The following is a 17,513-nucleotide window of genomic DNA, read 5'->3' on the forward strand; positions in this document are numbered from 1 at the left end:
AGTTTTCAACTACATGTGAATTTTATTTTCAGTACATAAAGTACAGATTGGTTGAACAGGTTACCGACAACCAGGTTTACAGTTTGGTTGTCAGGGTAACATGTTAAATTCCATATCACGCGTTAACTTATGCGCTTCACATGACGGGATTTAGGAAAACTGTATTTGTTCAGTAAGTTAATTGTCTTAAGATCTTTATAACCATGTCATAATTCACTCAAAATACTTTTTGAACAGTTAATATAACATTTATGATACATTTTTTCGTTAACCTCCACGCTCCTTTCTTCTGTGCGTATGATGGCAAGTCTGCGCAGTCGATACGAAAGTGTTACTTTCTTTACTCCACTTGCTCAAAACATCTTGTCCTTGGTTCTCCAATTTGTGTTGAGTGTGTATGATGAACAGACTCAACAACCAACGTATACGTTTCATGTACACGCAGTTTGTTTCAAAAAAACACTCTCTGAGAATTCTTTTCACATTTTTAAGTAACACGTCTGAGGCTTACCCTAGTACTGTTATACGCACAACTTTTCGTTACAAACCAAATTCATTACTAACTGGCTCGAACTCTAAGTACGGTTGATTTCATACTTCATACTTCAAACATAATACATGGCATTTTGAGATTGCACATAATTTCATACAATAATATAACTCTAATTGAAATACCTGTAATGTATTTGATAGTTGTATATTTGAAAGACAAGTGAAAGTATTAATCTTGTGTTTTTTTATCTGGCAATGACACCTGAGTCCTGATCATCTTGTTTATACCGAATAAATACATGCTTGTTGTATTATACACTACGTACAGTATAGGCCTACATAGTCCTAAGACATGCAAGTATAGGTTTCACTCGCCAACAGTAAGGACTGTTGCTCGACAACAGATGTAGCTATATACGGAAATGTATAGGGGACATTTCTCTTGCTACTTAACCACAAGACGTTGTCTGATATTTACCGTTTAAGAATATTGAATAGATCTCTATCATCAGGAGGGTCAATTTAGAAAGTTATATATATAGGCCTTTGTATTTTTTTTCATAATTTACTTAAATTATTTTGAAATTTTATTGAGGTGTTTACCAGTTGTTTCCTTGAAAACGTACATGCCAAAAAAAGTGATCTGAATATTTGTACTTTATTTCAAAATATCTTTATTTCTTGTTGCAAACTGTTTATCAAACATTGCTACATAAATAACGATATATATTAAACAGATCTCTATCATCAGGAAAGTAAATAAAGGGAGTGATTATTTTGCTGCTCTTTAGAAATTTTAAAGCTGCAAATGTTGGATTTCAGTGATAGTTTACAGCAATATTTTCAAACTTTAAACTGATGTTTGCTTCAAATTTGATGAAACCTACATCGGACCTACCACTGTTTAAAATTAAATATACCCTATTAAAATGATGTACCTTATCATTATAGTTTTGTTTACAGTAGTAACCCAACTGTGGACTATTTGAAATGTCAGTTATTTAAGCATCCTTGTAATGGTATTATGACAAATGAAATGTTTTTTTTTTGCTTAGATTAGTTAACGCAGATGTTGCTTTAATGTATTCATAAGTATAACTTGAACAAAGACAAGCAATAACGTGACTGTTCGGAAATCATATCAAAACAACAGAGCTGACAAAGTAAGTTGCCTTTGTACAGAGATAATCTAGTTATTCGAATACATCAGCTTATGTCCAAAAATAACATAAAAGTAAGGCAATCAAAAAACAAAATCAAAACAAAGCAGATTACCGAGTACTGCTCTGTCTCAATAGGGAATCTCATGTTTGGATTCTGAACAAGAAGAAAAATCTTAACGAATGAATCATAGTTTAATTTTTAGTTATCGCTGAATATCATAGTTTACTTTGGATCGTAATCGTAGCGAAAATTTTGGAACATGCATTTATGAACTATAATCATCTCCCTTTGAATTAAAGCTCAATAAATTATTAGATGAAATGAAGGTGTTGTAATATGTTGGTATGTATCTGTGAAACGTGGGGTTGGCTAAGGTGGGAAATTTTGTGCAGTGACATTATTTAATGGAAATGTGTCGCTGAGCATTATGTTGCTTTAACTGATTTGTTTTATTAAATTTAAATTCATATTTGTTAAGATTTTCAATTCAGCTGGACTTCACAATTGAAATAAGTGAACAACTTCGTTTAGGTCATTGTGGTACGTGCGCAAGTTTAGCCAAATTTGACATTTAACCCATTTCATCATATGACGTCACTGTGGCCCTAGATCCCATACCCACGCTAACGTCACCGAGTTTGAAATATATTGGCATCACGGTTTATGAGTTCATGACAAACGTTTGGTCCACATACATAGGCTATAAAAACACAAACACACACAAACTTTGATCCACCCCCCACCTCCAAAATTGTAAGTTAACTCCATGTTATGCATATGAATGACCAATATCGACCATTCAATATCTATTTGCTTATTTTCCTGTCTTAATCGGCCCTCCGTGTCATATCAATTTGTTTCTATGGAAGAGTCGCTCATCCACTGACCACTGTCAATATCACAGGTGTCAATAATCCATTCAACGCAATGAATAATGTATATACTGCCACATTCTATATCCCAATTGGTTAAATGGGCAGGGCTTGTACGGTTGCGTATGTAACATGTATGCATATGCACTGTGCACGGACACGAGCGTGACTATGAAAATTCATTTTTGAGGCGTTTTTATCGCAAGGGTTTTTGATTGGATTAGGTCCCTATGTGGGAGTGTCAGAAGTGTAAAGAAAATGACATCATTGGCTAGTTTACACTATGACGTATTCAGTCACCCATGTATTATGTCAATCCATACAGTCCTTTTAACAACCGCGCAGACAAAGTTCAGCCCTATTTTCCACTGTAGAAACAAAACTTGATTTGGAAATCGATACAGATTCCAATGTGCAACTTTCGTTGTTAAATTGTTTTTTCCCCCTCTTATCAGTAGTGTACACATGGGTGTACATGAAAATCCGTGTATTAAATAATATCAGTCATGTACGACATCAGACGAGCCCTCCAGAGTTAGTTTCTGTACATTTTGCAAATGGCGTACCCATTCAAAGTAAGGGACCCGTGGTACTTCGAATAACTGAACCGTTCAAGGTAAGAGACCGTGGTACTTCAAATGGCGTACCCGTTCAAAGTAAGGAACCGTGGTACTTCAATGACGTACCCGTTGAAAGTAAGGGACCCGTGGTACTTCGAATAACTTACCCGTTAAAAATTAGGGACCCGTGGTACTTAAAATAACTTACCCGTTCAAGGTGAGGGACCGAGGTACTTCAAATAAATTACACGTTGAAAAGTAAGGGATCCGTGATACTTCAATGACGAATAACCACTCTTTATAGGCAAGCCAAGGTGTAAAATTGTCAGATTCAAAGCGCCATAACACTTGGGTAATACGCCCTCAATGACAGTTTTACAAAGCCAATTTATACGCATTAACTCACCAATTAATCAATGTGGTCGAGTGGGACTGACTTCGGTTCCTGACACAAGATCCGGGGTTCGATTCCTACCTTCGCCTGATGAGTCCCAAAAGGACAAAACCGGTCGTGAAGTGGAATATTTCTGGTGTGTTATTATATAGTATAGTTTTCCTACGTCTATTGTATTGACAAAAAGTTATAAAATAATTCTTCATCCCACATTTTCGCTGAATGGTCCCTAAATAACCACGGTCGTGCAGATCTTTGACACCCCTTTGTCAGTTCTGTTGAAATATGTTAACTACGTTTCAGTAAATTAGTGAACGTTTTCGATTAATTGTTAACAGCGTTATTACCGTTCGAGTAACATGGACACCGTAACATTTTAACATTTGTAACACCTCACCGGTGTTTGCCTCAAGTTAAACACTATATTCTTGTCAAACATATAAAACTAAGAAAGTAGCAATGAGTCTCAGAATAAATGACAGATTATTAAATTTAATGCAATTTGTCAAAATATATAACAAATGAAAAAGATCTAACGGTAGCTCAAAAGAAAATGTTTTCATTCAATCAAAATGTCGTCGCGATATTCTTCATTTAGATGTCTCCTCTGTTTCGTTTGTTCATCAAAGTACAGGGCGTACTTTCATTTCTGCATATTTTAGGTTGTAATAACTCTCAGGAAGATTATACCAATAAATGCTTTGATAATGATCCGTGTTTCCAAAGTAGAGACTTGTCAGGTGGGTATTAAAACAACTATTGTACCACCAGGCACCAAAATATTTCGAAGCACAGTTGTTACTATTACGGTCGTTGTCCCGGTCTTTCGTAGTGAAGGACATGTTTCTGTGATAAGCCATAGCGTCATAATCTGAAGGAAAGACAGAAACAATAGTTAAATGCAATACTTAATTTACCACGTGTCATAAAAAGTCCGGACTTGTTGTTAAGAAATCATCATAGCATGTAAATAAATGCTTCATTCACCGGCTCAAGGTAAAACTGGAGGAGTTAGTAGAGTTAATATATATGGTACCAGAATCTATGTAAAGCATTTTAATGATAAAGATAATGTTGCTCAGACTTGGGGGTTTCATATTTTGTCTGATTGTATTACAATACATACACATTTATTAATATAAGTACTGATGCAATCTGTATGGTGAATTGTCAAAACATCTGTTCAACTTTCAGGTTGATTTTTTGCCTGTAAAGTATATTATCTTTGTCATAGAAAGTAGACTAGACAAACGCCTTTTATTAAACAAGTAGCAAATTGCCTACTTTTATTGTGTCTGTGTTAATTTTGTGCATAAATTAGTATATTTCCACTGAAGTACAAATTTGACAGTAGATTTTTAATTTTTTTTTGAACAAACAAGATTTGTAAAGACAATTTTTTTAAAAGTATTTCTAGCCTAGTGGTATTGTTTGCTTGTTCGAAGCAACTCATAAAATAAATGCATTATAAGTTGTGTCACGTAAGTATTATTAATCTTATCTTTCCGTTTTGTTTTTGTTTTGATTCTTAGGACCAACTGACGTAATTTTACATATTAAAAAGATGAGTGTTACCTACTGATTATATGGCTGTGTTGACATGTTTTTTCGTTATACTAGATAGAGCAATCATGCCTTACTGCGCAATGCCATTCATACGTTCGCCAATGTCTCATTTCTTGGAACAAGTAACATTGTCTTATATTGGCATATGTAATTTGAAAGGAACTGAATATTTTTAAATGGTCATTTCTAAAAAAGACGTTTACATCTGATTTAGACATAAAACTTGGGCTGATATCAACGGTTTTAAACGGCCTGCAGCATATTAAAATTCATGTTGTGTCTGCAGTAAACCTTAACGAACTATATCATGTTAATATTCATTTTGTGTACATAAAGTATTCTATCTTGTACTTGGCTAGTGTCGTTTCAAACGTAGACGTAATTGCTTTTATATGTGGCCCGTCAGTTTGCTATCATACTCGCCAAGTGGAAGGACGGAAATGTTTACAATACTAACAAAGCCTCACAACGATGGCTTCAACGTTTTATGAACAAGCAATCAAAGTTTTCTGCTAATATTTTTTATAGTAATATGATTGGAAATTGGAATACCGTAAAAATTATTCAAAACTACCAAACTTAACTATAACACAGAAAACCCCAATACTTGTATTATTCTTACTTGCTGTGCTTTCCGACAAATAGTCACCAAGATCTGTTAATCTGCAGTTACTGCTTTCATCACTAATTCTGAAGAGGTTGTACTTGGCGTAGTAGGGTTTTCCGTTGACATTATTCATGTCGATTCGTAGCTCATAGTTGCCTTGGTTTGTCAAGTAAGCAATGTTGTCATTACCAAGCCAAAACTCTCGGCGAAGGAAGCCAAAGCCTTTCTTATATTCATTCCAGTCACGTAAACATTTACAGCGCCATCGACTCGACGTAGGAAAACCTGTTGAAGATAGAATGGAAAATAGTCTTTTTCCGTAATATTTAATCCTTCAACGGACATTTCTTTCATTCTTCAATATTAATTTTGATTAGTTCATTCAAAATGATGTAAATAGAGGGTTAGGTTTTCCAAGCTTAGGTCATTATTGTGTCCAAGTTAGTTGTTGCTCTCTGCAAATTCAACAATACAGCATGGTGCAAACCAATAATTTTCTTATATAAAAACGTACCGTCCAAACTCCGCCATCAATGGAATCATGAAAATACCAGATTCAGTTTGATCATCACATTTTTCATAGACTTCCTTGCAATCTCTCGGATATTGAGGCTCTTGGTAGTAGAAGTAAGATGAACCTGAAAAATCAGTGACGCAGGAAACAGGGTAATTTTCTTTTGTCTTACATGTTTGCATAGAAGTGAATGAAACTTAAACAAAACAACACAAGATTTTAGCAATCTGTTTTTTAATACTTTAGTTCAATCAATAGACGTTCCCAGAAATACGACGCTTAAACGGCCTAACAGTGGTTGCTGAACATATTTTTCCCTTATAGTAATTTAGTCCAATAGACATTCCCAAAAATATTTGTTATTTGTTATTTACTTTGTTTTTTTTCAACGATATTAACCAATTATTTTGAATTATCTTCTTCGCTGAACTAATAAACACTGTAAAGCTGAATTTCATTTCAAAGTACTCCAGTTCTTGTCAGAAAACATTACAAGCCAGGTTAATTTTTACTTACAACAAACAGTTTCACTCAATAAAAAACTTGCAATTTGATGAAAGGAGGAAATGGCACAAAAACAAGTGATATTGCAAATAAATAATACGTCAAAACTGTAATATTTTTGGTGACGAATAATGAAATTTCCCTTTTGAAATAAACGAACACATAACACTTACTTGTAGATACTGTTGCCCTAAGCACATATTACACTCAAATAAATTACACAGGTGCAATTAAACCACAATTGCATAGTTAAAGTAAAATAAGCTTATGTGCACAAAATGCAAGTAAATAAATCTCGAGTGTGTGGAAACTTACTTTCTGTGTCTCTTCTTCGCCTGGATTTACTGTTATCAGTTCTGATGTCACTCTGTCAAATAAAAGAAATTGAAAATTATTACTACTTTCAAAACTATCGAACATTACGAATGGAGTGATGCTTTATCGCACAGATAAACTCCTTTATTGAATAAACATTATTCTTAGCCTTGTTTATTGTCTTTTGATTAATTTGAACTATTCGCTCTGATAAATATCAGAACGACGGGGAAAATTTTACCGCTTGGACCAGTTATCTTCTTGAACACGAAAATGTAAATTAGAATAATCACATCAAAGGGTTTAATACGCATATTTATCTTTACTTTAATCTCTGAAATATGTCAAATTTTGCATTTTGTATGGAGAGTAGTCAAAATGAAGAGAATCATAAAAGAATGACTTTGATTGTTGTAAAAAATCGACAGAACTGATACTTCCTTATGTTCTTTATTGTGTTAGTTACGGACAGAGCAGTTAAGATCAGGTTCAAGATAAATCTTATAAATAAAAGATGTAGTGTGGAATATACAAATCCATAATCAGGTTTCGAAAACAACAGTAAGACCATTGATTAGTTTTTATTTTTTTATAGATATGAACACGGAGAGCCTGTTAAATCTACAAAGTAAAAACAACATTAGTAAAATATAAAAAGTGATTTCAAGATATAAACGTATTCGTTTCTTGTTAACATATTTTTGCCTTTCAATGTTGATGTTTTCTACGTTCAACTTTGTTCAGGTTATTAACTTAACATTTACCATAAAAAAAAACAGTATTTGATACATATATCTTAACGGAACGGAACAACAGGACTATTGCTAAGTTTGTATAGATATGAACACGGAGAGCAGGGTAAATCTACAAAGTAAAAACAATGGAAGGACTATTGCTTAGTTTGTATAGATATGAACACCGAGAGCAGGGTAAATCTACAAAGTAAAAAACAAGAGTAGGACTGTTGCTTAGTTTATACAGATATGACTAAGGAGAGCAGGGTAAATCTACAAAGTAAAAAACAACAGTAGTAAAATATACAAATTGATTTCAAGATATAAACATTTTCACTTCTTATTAACATAATTTTGGCTTTCAATGTTGATGTTTTCTAAGTTCAAATTTGTTCAGGTTATTAACTTAACATTTACACTAAAAACATTACTTGATAAATATATATTAACGGAATTTATCATTTGGTAAAGAAACAGAAAGTAGTTATCAAAGGGAATCAAGTCTGGAAAAAGAAGTTCAAGTAGGACTAGTTTGTTTAAAAGCTGATTTCTCTTCCTACCACAACTTAGTAACTACTGAGGATGCTGCTTCCGTTTTACGATATTTAATTTGGTATATTGCCTTTTTAATATAAAGGATTGTTTTTGTTAGGCGAAATTTTTATTCATTATGTGTAGCTGTATGCTATGCTATGATATAAAACAAAGGTTATGAAGGATCATTAATTTTTTAAAGTAAAGATTGTAAGTCTGGGTTTGCAAATTTATTTTACCCTTCTCTTTCTATACTTATATATTTTGATACTTTAGTGTCTGTTATACATAGAAATTGAATAATGGGTTTTAGCTTTCAAAACACAGGTGACGGTCATGTTCAAGAAGCTGAAATCTCATAAATAAAGTGAACAGCAAATTAAAGCATTAACGTCTCAATAACATAGTTGAAACAAGTATCAATATAGACATCAATATGTTTACTTTTTAATCTATCTGATTTGGGATTATTGCTTTTGAGAACGTAGTGACATTAAAATCCTTAGTTTAGTAAATAGCAAACACGAAATTGAAAATTGGGAAATGCCATTGTAGCGAAGCAGTTCTTTTTAAAAACCATGATGGTGATGGTCTGTCTACCTATTCAGTTAAAGTTCATAGTTTATTTGCAAGATATAATAGCGAGCAATTATTATTCAAAAGTACTTAATTTCGTTACGCCCATAACTTTAAGAATATTTGATGATATTAGACAATAAACCTTCTAGATATATAATATTGCATGTAATTAATAAAATATCTTTTGTTCACATTAGGCATAATATACTAATAAACTTGGAATTCCCATATAATTCAATAAATTAATAACAAAGCAAATGTTCCTCTTAATTTAAGTTAAATAAATATTTATGCTAGTTTATGTAGTCAAGTTGCGCTCGGCTTGAGTAGTTTTTCAAATCTTGTTTTGTATGTTAGCCTAAATATATCAAAAGTTGACTGAGGTTATTACTTAACTATTAAGTGGTGCATATATAAATATTTTTTTATTAATAAAACTGCAAAAATATAAATCCTTCTCGTTACTTGAACATTCCTTTTTTCATAAATAAACCTTCGATTGGTTCAGGTATTGAAATGTCCATTTTCCGGTGACTTAAAGTTGATTTAAGTAAATATATAGGGAAAGGCTGCCAATTATTATTCGTAAAACACGTGTACAATGTTACAATGTAACGGTGCTAAAAAATATCGAATGATGTTCGACATCTCAGTTTTCATTCTTAGAATGAATTCAACTTATTGTCTATGTATCGTATGCATAAATATTTTTTGAGACATCGGAAAGTCTTTAATTACTTCGTGTTAATTTCAGTGTCCCTGTATTAACTTTGTTAACATACTGCTTTATCGATGATACATATTATTACTTCCCAGTGCAATATTATATGTTGAATACATTTTTAAGAAGGCTCCACTGTAAGAACGATTAATGGAGCTTTTTCAGAGCGTATAGAGAAAATGTAAGTTCACCATCTCGAGTGAATTAAAGATATTCTTACAAGATCTCTTTAAAATATGTATAAACATGTATGTTGATCAGAAAGATGTTGCATTGTTCAGGTATTTAATTGAAAAAATATGAAGTATTCATAGGTTTAATTGATATGGTTAGCAGTGAAGAAAGATTGACAAAATAAAAACAAGAAATCAGTCTGAATATCTGCATGCACCGATTTAGCAAAACAATAGAAGAAATTATGAAACAGAAAATATATTTTTAATATTTAAAAAAAATAATATTTATAAGATATGAAAATGGACATTTTAATAAAGGATGAAAACGTCCTGAAATATGTTTGAAAGATTTACCACTTCATCAGAAGATTCTACAGAGAGAAACTTCAGAAGAAAAACTCCAAAAATGAAGAAGAACAAAAGCTGTAACTTCATGGTTGATTGAAGGAAATGTAGACTTTATTTAGAATGATATCTTCTGAGCAGAGTCTGCAAGACGAATGAAGATATTTCTCAAATACGATGGATCACTCAGTTTAAGGAAACAACTGTTAATACTATGGAAACCTTGAATCGTCTCAATTCATCAACTCAAGTATGAAATAATGTTAACGTTTTTATGAATTTCATATAAAATATAATTTACCAGAGGTACATTTGCTTTTCCTTACTTCCTACACGAGCCCGGATGTCCAGCCTATGTAATGTGCGTCTAGATAATGTTTAACAATATTTACCTCAAAAGAGAATTTTTAAATCAATTACCAGTCATTCTTTGTTTCAATTGTACAAAATATAGAGCATTACTTTTAATATAATTCTTGCAAGATCCTTAGATAGGTTCTAATCATATATCATGAATATGCATCGAATCGTCATTATACTTGTAATATATCTGGCTTTCATTGATATGTTCATTCAGATAGGATATGGTCACAATCGTTTTAAAACTTCCGCGTATAGTTCAACAGAAAACCAATAGTCTCGTCCCAAAGTTATGTGTAGCTAATGGATCGTGGAGGTTAGAATCATTATGCTAATTCGCATTGCAAGTGTGATGTTGCAATATTGAAGGATAAATCAGGAATAAATGCATTCTATCGACGTTTCTTCTTCCAATAGAGATGATACGACCACATAATGATAACCAATGCAAATGTAATGATTGAACTGAATGAAGAGTTAGCGGCCTAGAGATTAAATTTCTCTAAATCCGTCTGGATAACGGCCAGTCTATTGGCATTATGCACAAGACCACATCTTTTAGTGTGTTCTGTTTTGGTACATCATTCTCTTTTTAGTTGTTCACCAGTGTTGTGAGTTCTTACTATTATCCGAGTACCAAGTACATGCTAGTAATTGAGGTTCCGAATACCAAGTATATGGATCCGAACACGTCATATTAGTTTCCCTGTACCGAGTACGAGCGCTTTTTCATTCGAGTTCTGGTACTGAATGACTAGTACGAGTACTGTAACACTCGAGTGCTTCCACCGAGTGCGTGTACAAAGTACTCGCAAAAAGTACTCTAGTACCGAGTACTACAACATTGATGTTCCCTGTTCTCCTGGGCATATAACTGTTTGATTTCCTCGATATTAATAGTAATGGATAGAGTTTTCGACATGTTAAGTTTATTTTCAATACGCAAAGTACAGATTGGTTGAACAGGTTACCGACAACCAGGTTTACAGTTTGGTTGTTAGGGTAACATGTTAATTTCCATACCACGCGTTCAATAAGTAACGTATGCGCTTCAAATGAAGGTAATGTAGGTTAACTGTATTTGTTTAGTAAGTATATTGTCATAAGCTGACGACCACGGTTATCTCTAATAATTCACTCAAATTACTTATTGAATAGTTTATATAAACTTTATAATACATTTCTTTTCGTCACCCTCCCTCTCCCAACCCTCGTCTACCTCACCCCTTCCTTCTGTGCGTATGTTGGTTAGCTTGTGTAGTTGTACGAATGTGTTATTTTCTTTAATCCAATTGTTAAAGATATCTTTAATAAAACCAAAATATACGTAAATACGCTTTCTAAGATATTTTTTGTCACATTTTTAACAAAGATGTATGAGGCATACCCTTGTACTGTATATGTACAACGTTTCTTTACAACCGAAATTCATTACTCACTTGAAAATGATTTTGGATTGAGCTCTAGGTTCGGTTGATTTCATATTTCACACATAATGCCTGGCATTGTAAGATTAGTTTGCACAATACATAATACAATAATGTAACTCTAATTGAAATACTTGCAATTTATTTGAGAGTTGTATATTTGAAAGACAAATTCAAGTAGATATCTCGTGTTATATATCTGGCAATGACACTTGAGTCCTGTACATCTTGTTCATACCGAATAAATACATGCTTGTTGTACCATATGATACGTACAGTATAGGCCTACATAGTCCTATGACACACAAGGATAGGTAACATTCGCTAACAGTAAGGACTGTTGCTCGGCGAAAGGTGTAGCTATGTACGGAAATCTACACGGGACATTACTCTGACGACTAAACACAATATATATTCTACCCTACAAACCTTGAAATTACTGTTTTGCCGAGAAACAACTTCCAAGGCGGTCAAATGAAAATTACAGCTTTGCGATGTAGTGAAATATCAATTTGAATCGTGATTTAACTCAATGCAATAAATTTGCATAACCTCTTCAATTTTACAATGAAAATTGTGCATACTCTCTTCCATTTAAAACAAATATATATATATATATACTCCTGCAATTAGTCAAAAAATTGGAAAAAAGTAGTTGTACAAAGTTACAGTACTATAAGGTCAATTTTCTGGACAAAGCGTTTATTTTCAGGTATTCACCGTACCACTTTATGCGTCAATACGATGTCTTTTCTATGCTTCCGTTGTAATACTGACCCTGCATCAGGTTACTGGCGGAAGCATTTCACAATCACAGTTTGAGAAACACGTGTGTTGGTCTTCATTATATGGCTTGTTGTATAACTTGTTCCTAGTTTAAATGTGGTATCTTTGATTTGAGTTTTCTGTGCTGAGAATTTTATAAGCATGTTCCCTGTCTTTTAACACATTGATTTTCTGTTGTTGATAAATTATTTAAATGTTGAAAAGAGTAACAAAAACCATATAAAATCAATTGCCATGACGACATCATTAACTCAACTTCAATTGCCAAAGGATTACCATGTTTTTTTTTTTCAATTTTATTCCGTTGGGGTGATTCATTACTTTACCGTACAAACTCGCATGAGGTACCTTTAGATCTGATTCACAATATACATTTTTATCGGACCATTTAAGGTAAAGTGCTCACCATAAGGGGGAAATGATTGTGCTAACACGGCTTGAGCAGAGCAAGAGCGAAATAGTTAACAGTAACTTTTCTGTAGATAATTAATTAAGACTTCCGGTTAGTTCCAACACCATTAATACGAGTAATTAATTGACAATGTGACAATGTTAGCATCGGACTCCGAAAAGTTGACAGGTGTTATGTTATTTCAAATTTCATAAGACATGCTATCATTTGCGTGGGCAAGGCTGCGTGGTTTAGTAAACAAGGTTGGATTTCTGGTGAAGTCAATGCAGAGGAATGTGTGAGTATGAAACGACTACACGTGTTACTATCGATATAATTTTCACTGAATTCCGAATCAAGAGACGTTTACTGATGGGAATTTAAAAGTCATTATCAGTGCATATTGTTTTAATCTATCTGTATGAAACTAGAATGAATGTGTTCATAATTCAAAGAGTAATTATGAGCTACGAGGAGAAGTTCCATTTCCTTCCGCTTCCCGTTATAGTCACATCAAGTGATAATCGACAGAAGTGCTAATGGGACAGTCTTGGTAAATAATAAGGTAGAATATATAGCAAATTGTAAACCTGTTGTGAGAACCACATTAAAAAGAACATAAATTACTTTTAAAGTCATCGTGAGATTTGGACTTATTATGGGAACAATCGGTGAGTGATTGGCAGACATGGACAATTTTTTGTTGCATTATGGGTATGCCTCCACCAATGAAGGAAGTGACGTACCGTAAATAACAGGATAGTTTACAGGATGTGACAAATAGCATGTTATGATTTAAAACACACCAAAGAAAATATTCCCGTGGCAATTCAAATGACGTACCCGTTCAAAGTAAGAGACCCGTAGTTCTTCAAATAACGTTTCCTGAGTAATGATGTAATTCATCCACAATTAAATGTAGGTATAAAACCCGACTGAACCCCACCCCCCCCCCCCCTCCAACCTTCTTTACACTGCAACGGAGGTGGGTGATATGCCCCATTGTTTGTGCCCGCCATTGTTGTTTATCACTAAACGAGGGAAACTGTTTTACACAGATATTTGGAAAAGTTTATATCAGTGTTCAATTGTAGAGTGTAGACAGATACATGCAGTAGGTTCAGTCTTATGTGTTATGTGTAATGGTTAATATCTCCATCTACAGAGTGCGTATCTAAAAGCTCATCATGTTCACTGCTTTCAAATTGTTCGAAAGTCAACTGCTGGTCACTGATGCCCAAATTTATTTACTACAAAGTATTTTACTACTCTTTACATGTAAAGCATTTTGATCCAAGGAAACATGTTAACGTTAAGTTAAGATTCCAGAAGAAGCACTTTCAAAAACTGTTAACAAGTTTAGCTTGTACACTCTGGGCTAAAAGACTGTTGATCTTTGATGTACAAGGATAGCTTCAAAGTAATCGTTTTGGTTATTATCATGTTATGAGTAGGAGGACCACATTTAGGAGCAAAAACGTATGTGTGAAGTGAAGAAGTACCACATTGATTTAAATATCCCTATTGTTTTTCATGGAGGTCCAAGTCAATTTGGGGTCACTAAAGGTCAAATTGTAAAACCTTGTAAACACGATAACTCAAGAATGGAATGATGGACGAATCTTATCTTTAGTATGTATTTGTGACACGTTCAGTACAAGGTTTGATTGAGGTGAATGTCACATGGAGTCACCAGACGCCAAACTGTGGAAACCTTGTGTTATAAGCTACCGTATCTCCCACCGATTAATCTATCATTTAACATGTGCGTTATGCCTCCTACAAATAGGAGGCTATTGGCAATAGATGAGCATATGGGCATCCGTAGAATCAAAAACTCAAAGCTCAAAATTCGAGCATATTTGAATTGGCTTCAACGGGCCGCTCGGAAGCCTTCTTTGTTTGCAACAAATTGTACTCTTTGTAATACAGCGATTTATTGGACGATTTCCATCGTAGTTATTTCATGTTGGATGTAGTTTCGTTGTGACTTGGCGCCGTTTATGAAACTTAACAGTTTGTCTAGTTAGATTATTTACTATGACCAATCTAAATGCAAAATTATATTGTAAAACGTTCATAGGTTGGCAGTGAGTTCACGAGCTTTTGTCGATTCCTGTTGCTTGTGAGGTCAAATCTCCTTTGAGGTCACCAGAGGTAAAGCTCTGAAAAACCTTTTACAAGATAGCTTACGATGGAAATCGTGGATACCTCTAATATTTGATGTGTGGATTCATAACATTGACTACAAGACCCCTACTGTTTTTGGGAGAGCCACGTACAGTCGACTGACCTGTGTTTATCATACCATAGTGTTATTGTATCAGAATGGTGGTATTACGAACAAGCAGAAGTCTAGTGCACTGAAGTTATCGAAACCTCAATGCATTTTGCAGTCAGGTTATTTATATATAAATATATATATATATATATATATATATATATATATATATATATATATATATATATATATATATATATATATATATTTGCAGAGCTTTCGACCGAATGTGACAAGGAGTAGCAGGAATTGAAACTATGTTATAGAGAAGAGTGTCGGCATGGTTGTGAAGTCAAAGCGACATACTGATTTCTGCTGAATTGAGCAGAAGTTTTAGAAAATTGGAATATTTTAATCCGTGTCCGATTATTTTATATATATTCGTATATACTCATATTTATGACACTTCATAGTTTGTGGACTTTCTGCTAATGGTGGTGAATTTAGACATCAAGCTTACCAAAAATACCAGTTTGAAAATACAATAATGGATTTTACTATTGTAATTCATTTTTGTTGAGTGACGATATGATGGGGTGGGTGGTGTAATAAGAATGCCATTCCGTATCGGGGCTTGAATGCCTTTGTTACAGTTCTTTTTGATAAAAGAAGCAGTCGCGGTTTTGTTTGAAGAAGGTTAAATTAAATGCAGCGGTATCGATAACCAGGTAAGGACATTTTCATACCACCGAATTCCCATTATTTTCCCTGTCGATTGTATTGATAAAATAATAAAGTAACTCTTCATCCCTTATTTCCGCTGCGTAATCCTAAGAACCACTTTTGTTAGTTCTGGTTAAATGTATTAACGTCGTTTTCGCAAATAGTGTACGTTTTTTTATTAATTGAGTGATATGAAATGTTAACATCTTTATTACCGTTGGACACAGTAACCTGGACACCATAACATTTCCCCGATGTTTGCCTCAAGTTTAACACTATATTCTTGTCAAACACAGAAAACTTAGAAAGTAACAATGGGTCTCAGAATATTAGATAGTTTATTAAATTAAATGCAATTTGTGAGTCAAGAATATAACAAACGACAAATATCCAATAGTAGCTTGAACGAAAATGTTTTCATTCAACCAAAAATGTTGTCGCGATATTTTTAATTTAGAGTTCAATTCTCATCTGTTTCGTCTGTTCATCAAGGTAGAGGGCGTAGTTTCATTTCTGCATATTTGAGGTTGTAATAACTCTCAGGAAGACTATACCACTCGATGCTTTGATAATGACCCGTTTTTCCAAAGTAGAGACCTGTCAGGTGGGTATGATGACAAGTCTTGTACCACCAGGCACCAAAATAATACGAAGCACAGTTGTTACTATTAATGTCGTTGTCCCGGTCTTTCGTAGTGAAGGACATGTTTCTGTGATAAGCCACAGCGTCATAATCTGAAGGAAAGACAGTAACAATATTTAAATACAATACATAAGTTACTACGTGTGCTTAATAGTCCGAACTTGTTCAGAAATTATCATAGCATATGAATAAATTCTTAATCCACCGGCTCAATTTTAAATTGAAGGAGGTTAATAGAGTTATTATACCAGAATCTTTGTAAAGAATTTCCATACTTAAGATAATGTTGTTCAGATTAAAGAGTGTATCATTTTGTACTTGTTTTTAAGTATTGTTTTTATCTGATTGTATTGCGCTAAATAAACATTTATTAATATACCCTATGATTTCATTTGCATGGTAAATGTCCAAACATTTGTTATACTTTCATGTAGATTTTATTGCCTGTCAAGTATATTATCTTTGTCATAGAAAATAGTCTAGACAAAGGCCTTTTTTTTGTAACCAAAGTAGTAAATTTCAGAGATTGCCTACTTTCATTGTGTCTGCTGATTTCCATTTAAGCACATGTTTGACAGTAAAATGTTTTCATTTATTACAAACAAGATTTGTGAAGACAATTAATATATATATATACATATATATATATATATATATATATATATATATATATATATATATATATATATATATACATATATATATATATATATATATGTGTGTGTGTGTGTGTGTGTGTGCGTTTGTGTGTGTGTGTGTGTGTGTGTGTGTGATTTAGCCTAGTAGTATTGTTTGCTTGTTCTGACCAGCTCATGAAATAAATGTATCATAAGTTATGTCATATAAGTATTAGTAATTTTAACTTTCCGTGTGGTTTTTGTGCTG

The 17,513-nt window shown here is 33.3% G+C and overlaps 2 protein-coding genes across 3 annotated transcripts in view; one reads left to right on the forward strand and one right to left on the reverse strand.

Moving 5' to 3' along the window:
- Positions 1–17,513, forward strand: part of LOC139974450 (epithelial sodium channel subunit alpha-like) — a 133,968-nt gene that overhangs the window by 28,080 nt on the left and 88,375 nt on the right. The window lies entirely within an intron of this gene.
- LOC139974459 (fibrinogen-like protein A) overlaps positions 4,091–17,513 on the reverse strand; it is a 28,524-nt gene continuing 15,101 nt past the window's right edge. Inside the window, exon 5 of one of the 2 annotated variants that reach the window (XM_071981630.1) lies at positions 4,091–4,353. In XM_071981630.1, coding sequence (XP_071837731.1) covers positions 4,106–4,353 — 248 coding nt within the window. In that variant the 3' untranslated portion in view covers positions 4,091–4,105. Of the gene's footprint in view, positions 4,354–16,306; positions 16,721–17,513 lie in introns of those variants that run through there. The other variant, XM_071981629.1, reaches the window with a different exon arrangement.

This window comes from Apostichopus japonicus, chromosome 9 (genome assembly GCF_037975245.1).
Source record: "Apostichopus japonicus isolate 1M-3 chromosome 9, ASM3797524v1, whole genome shotgun sequence".
NCBI lineage: Eukaryota > Metazoa > Echinodermata > Holothuroidea > Aspidochirotida > Stichopodidae > Apostichopus > Apostichopus japonicus.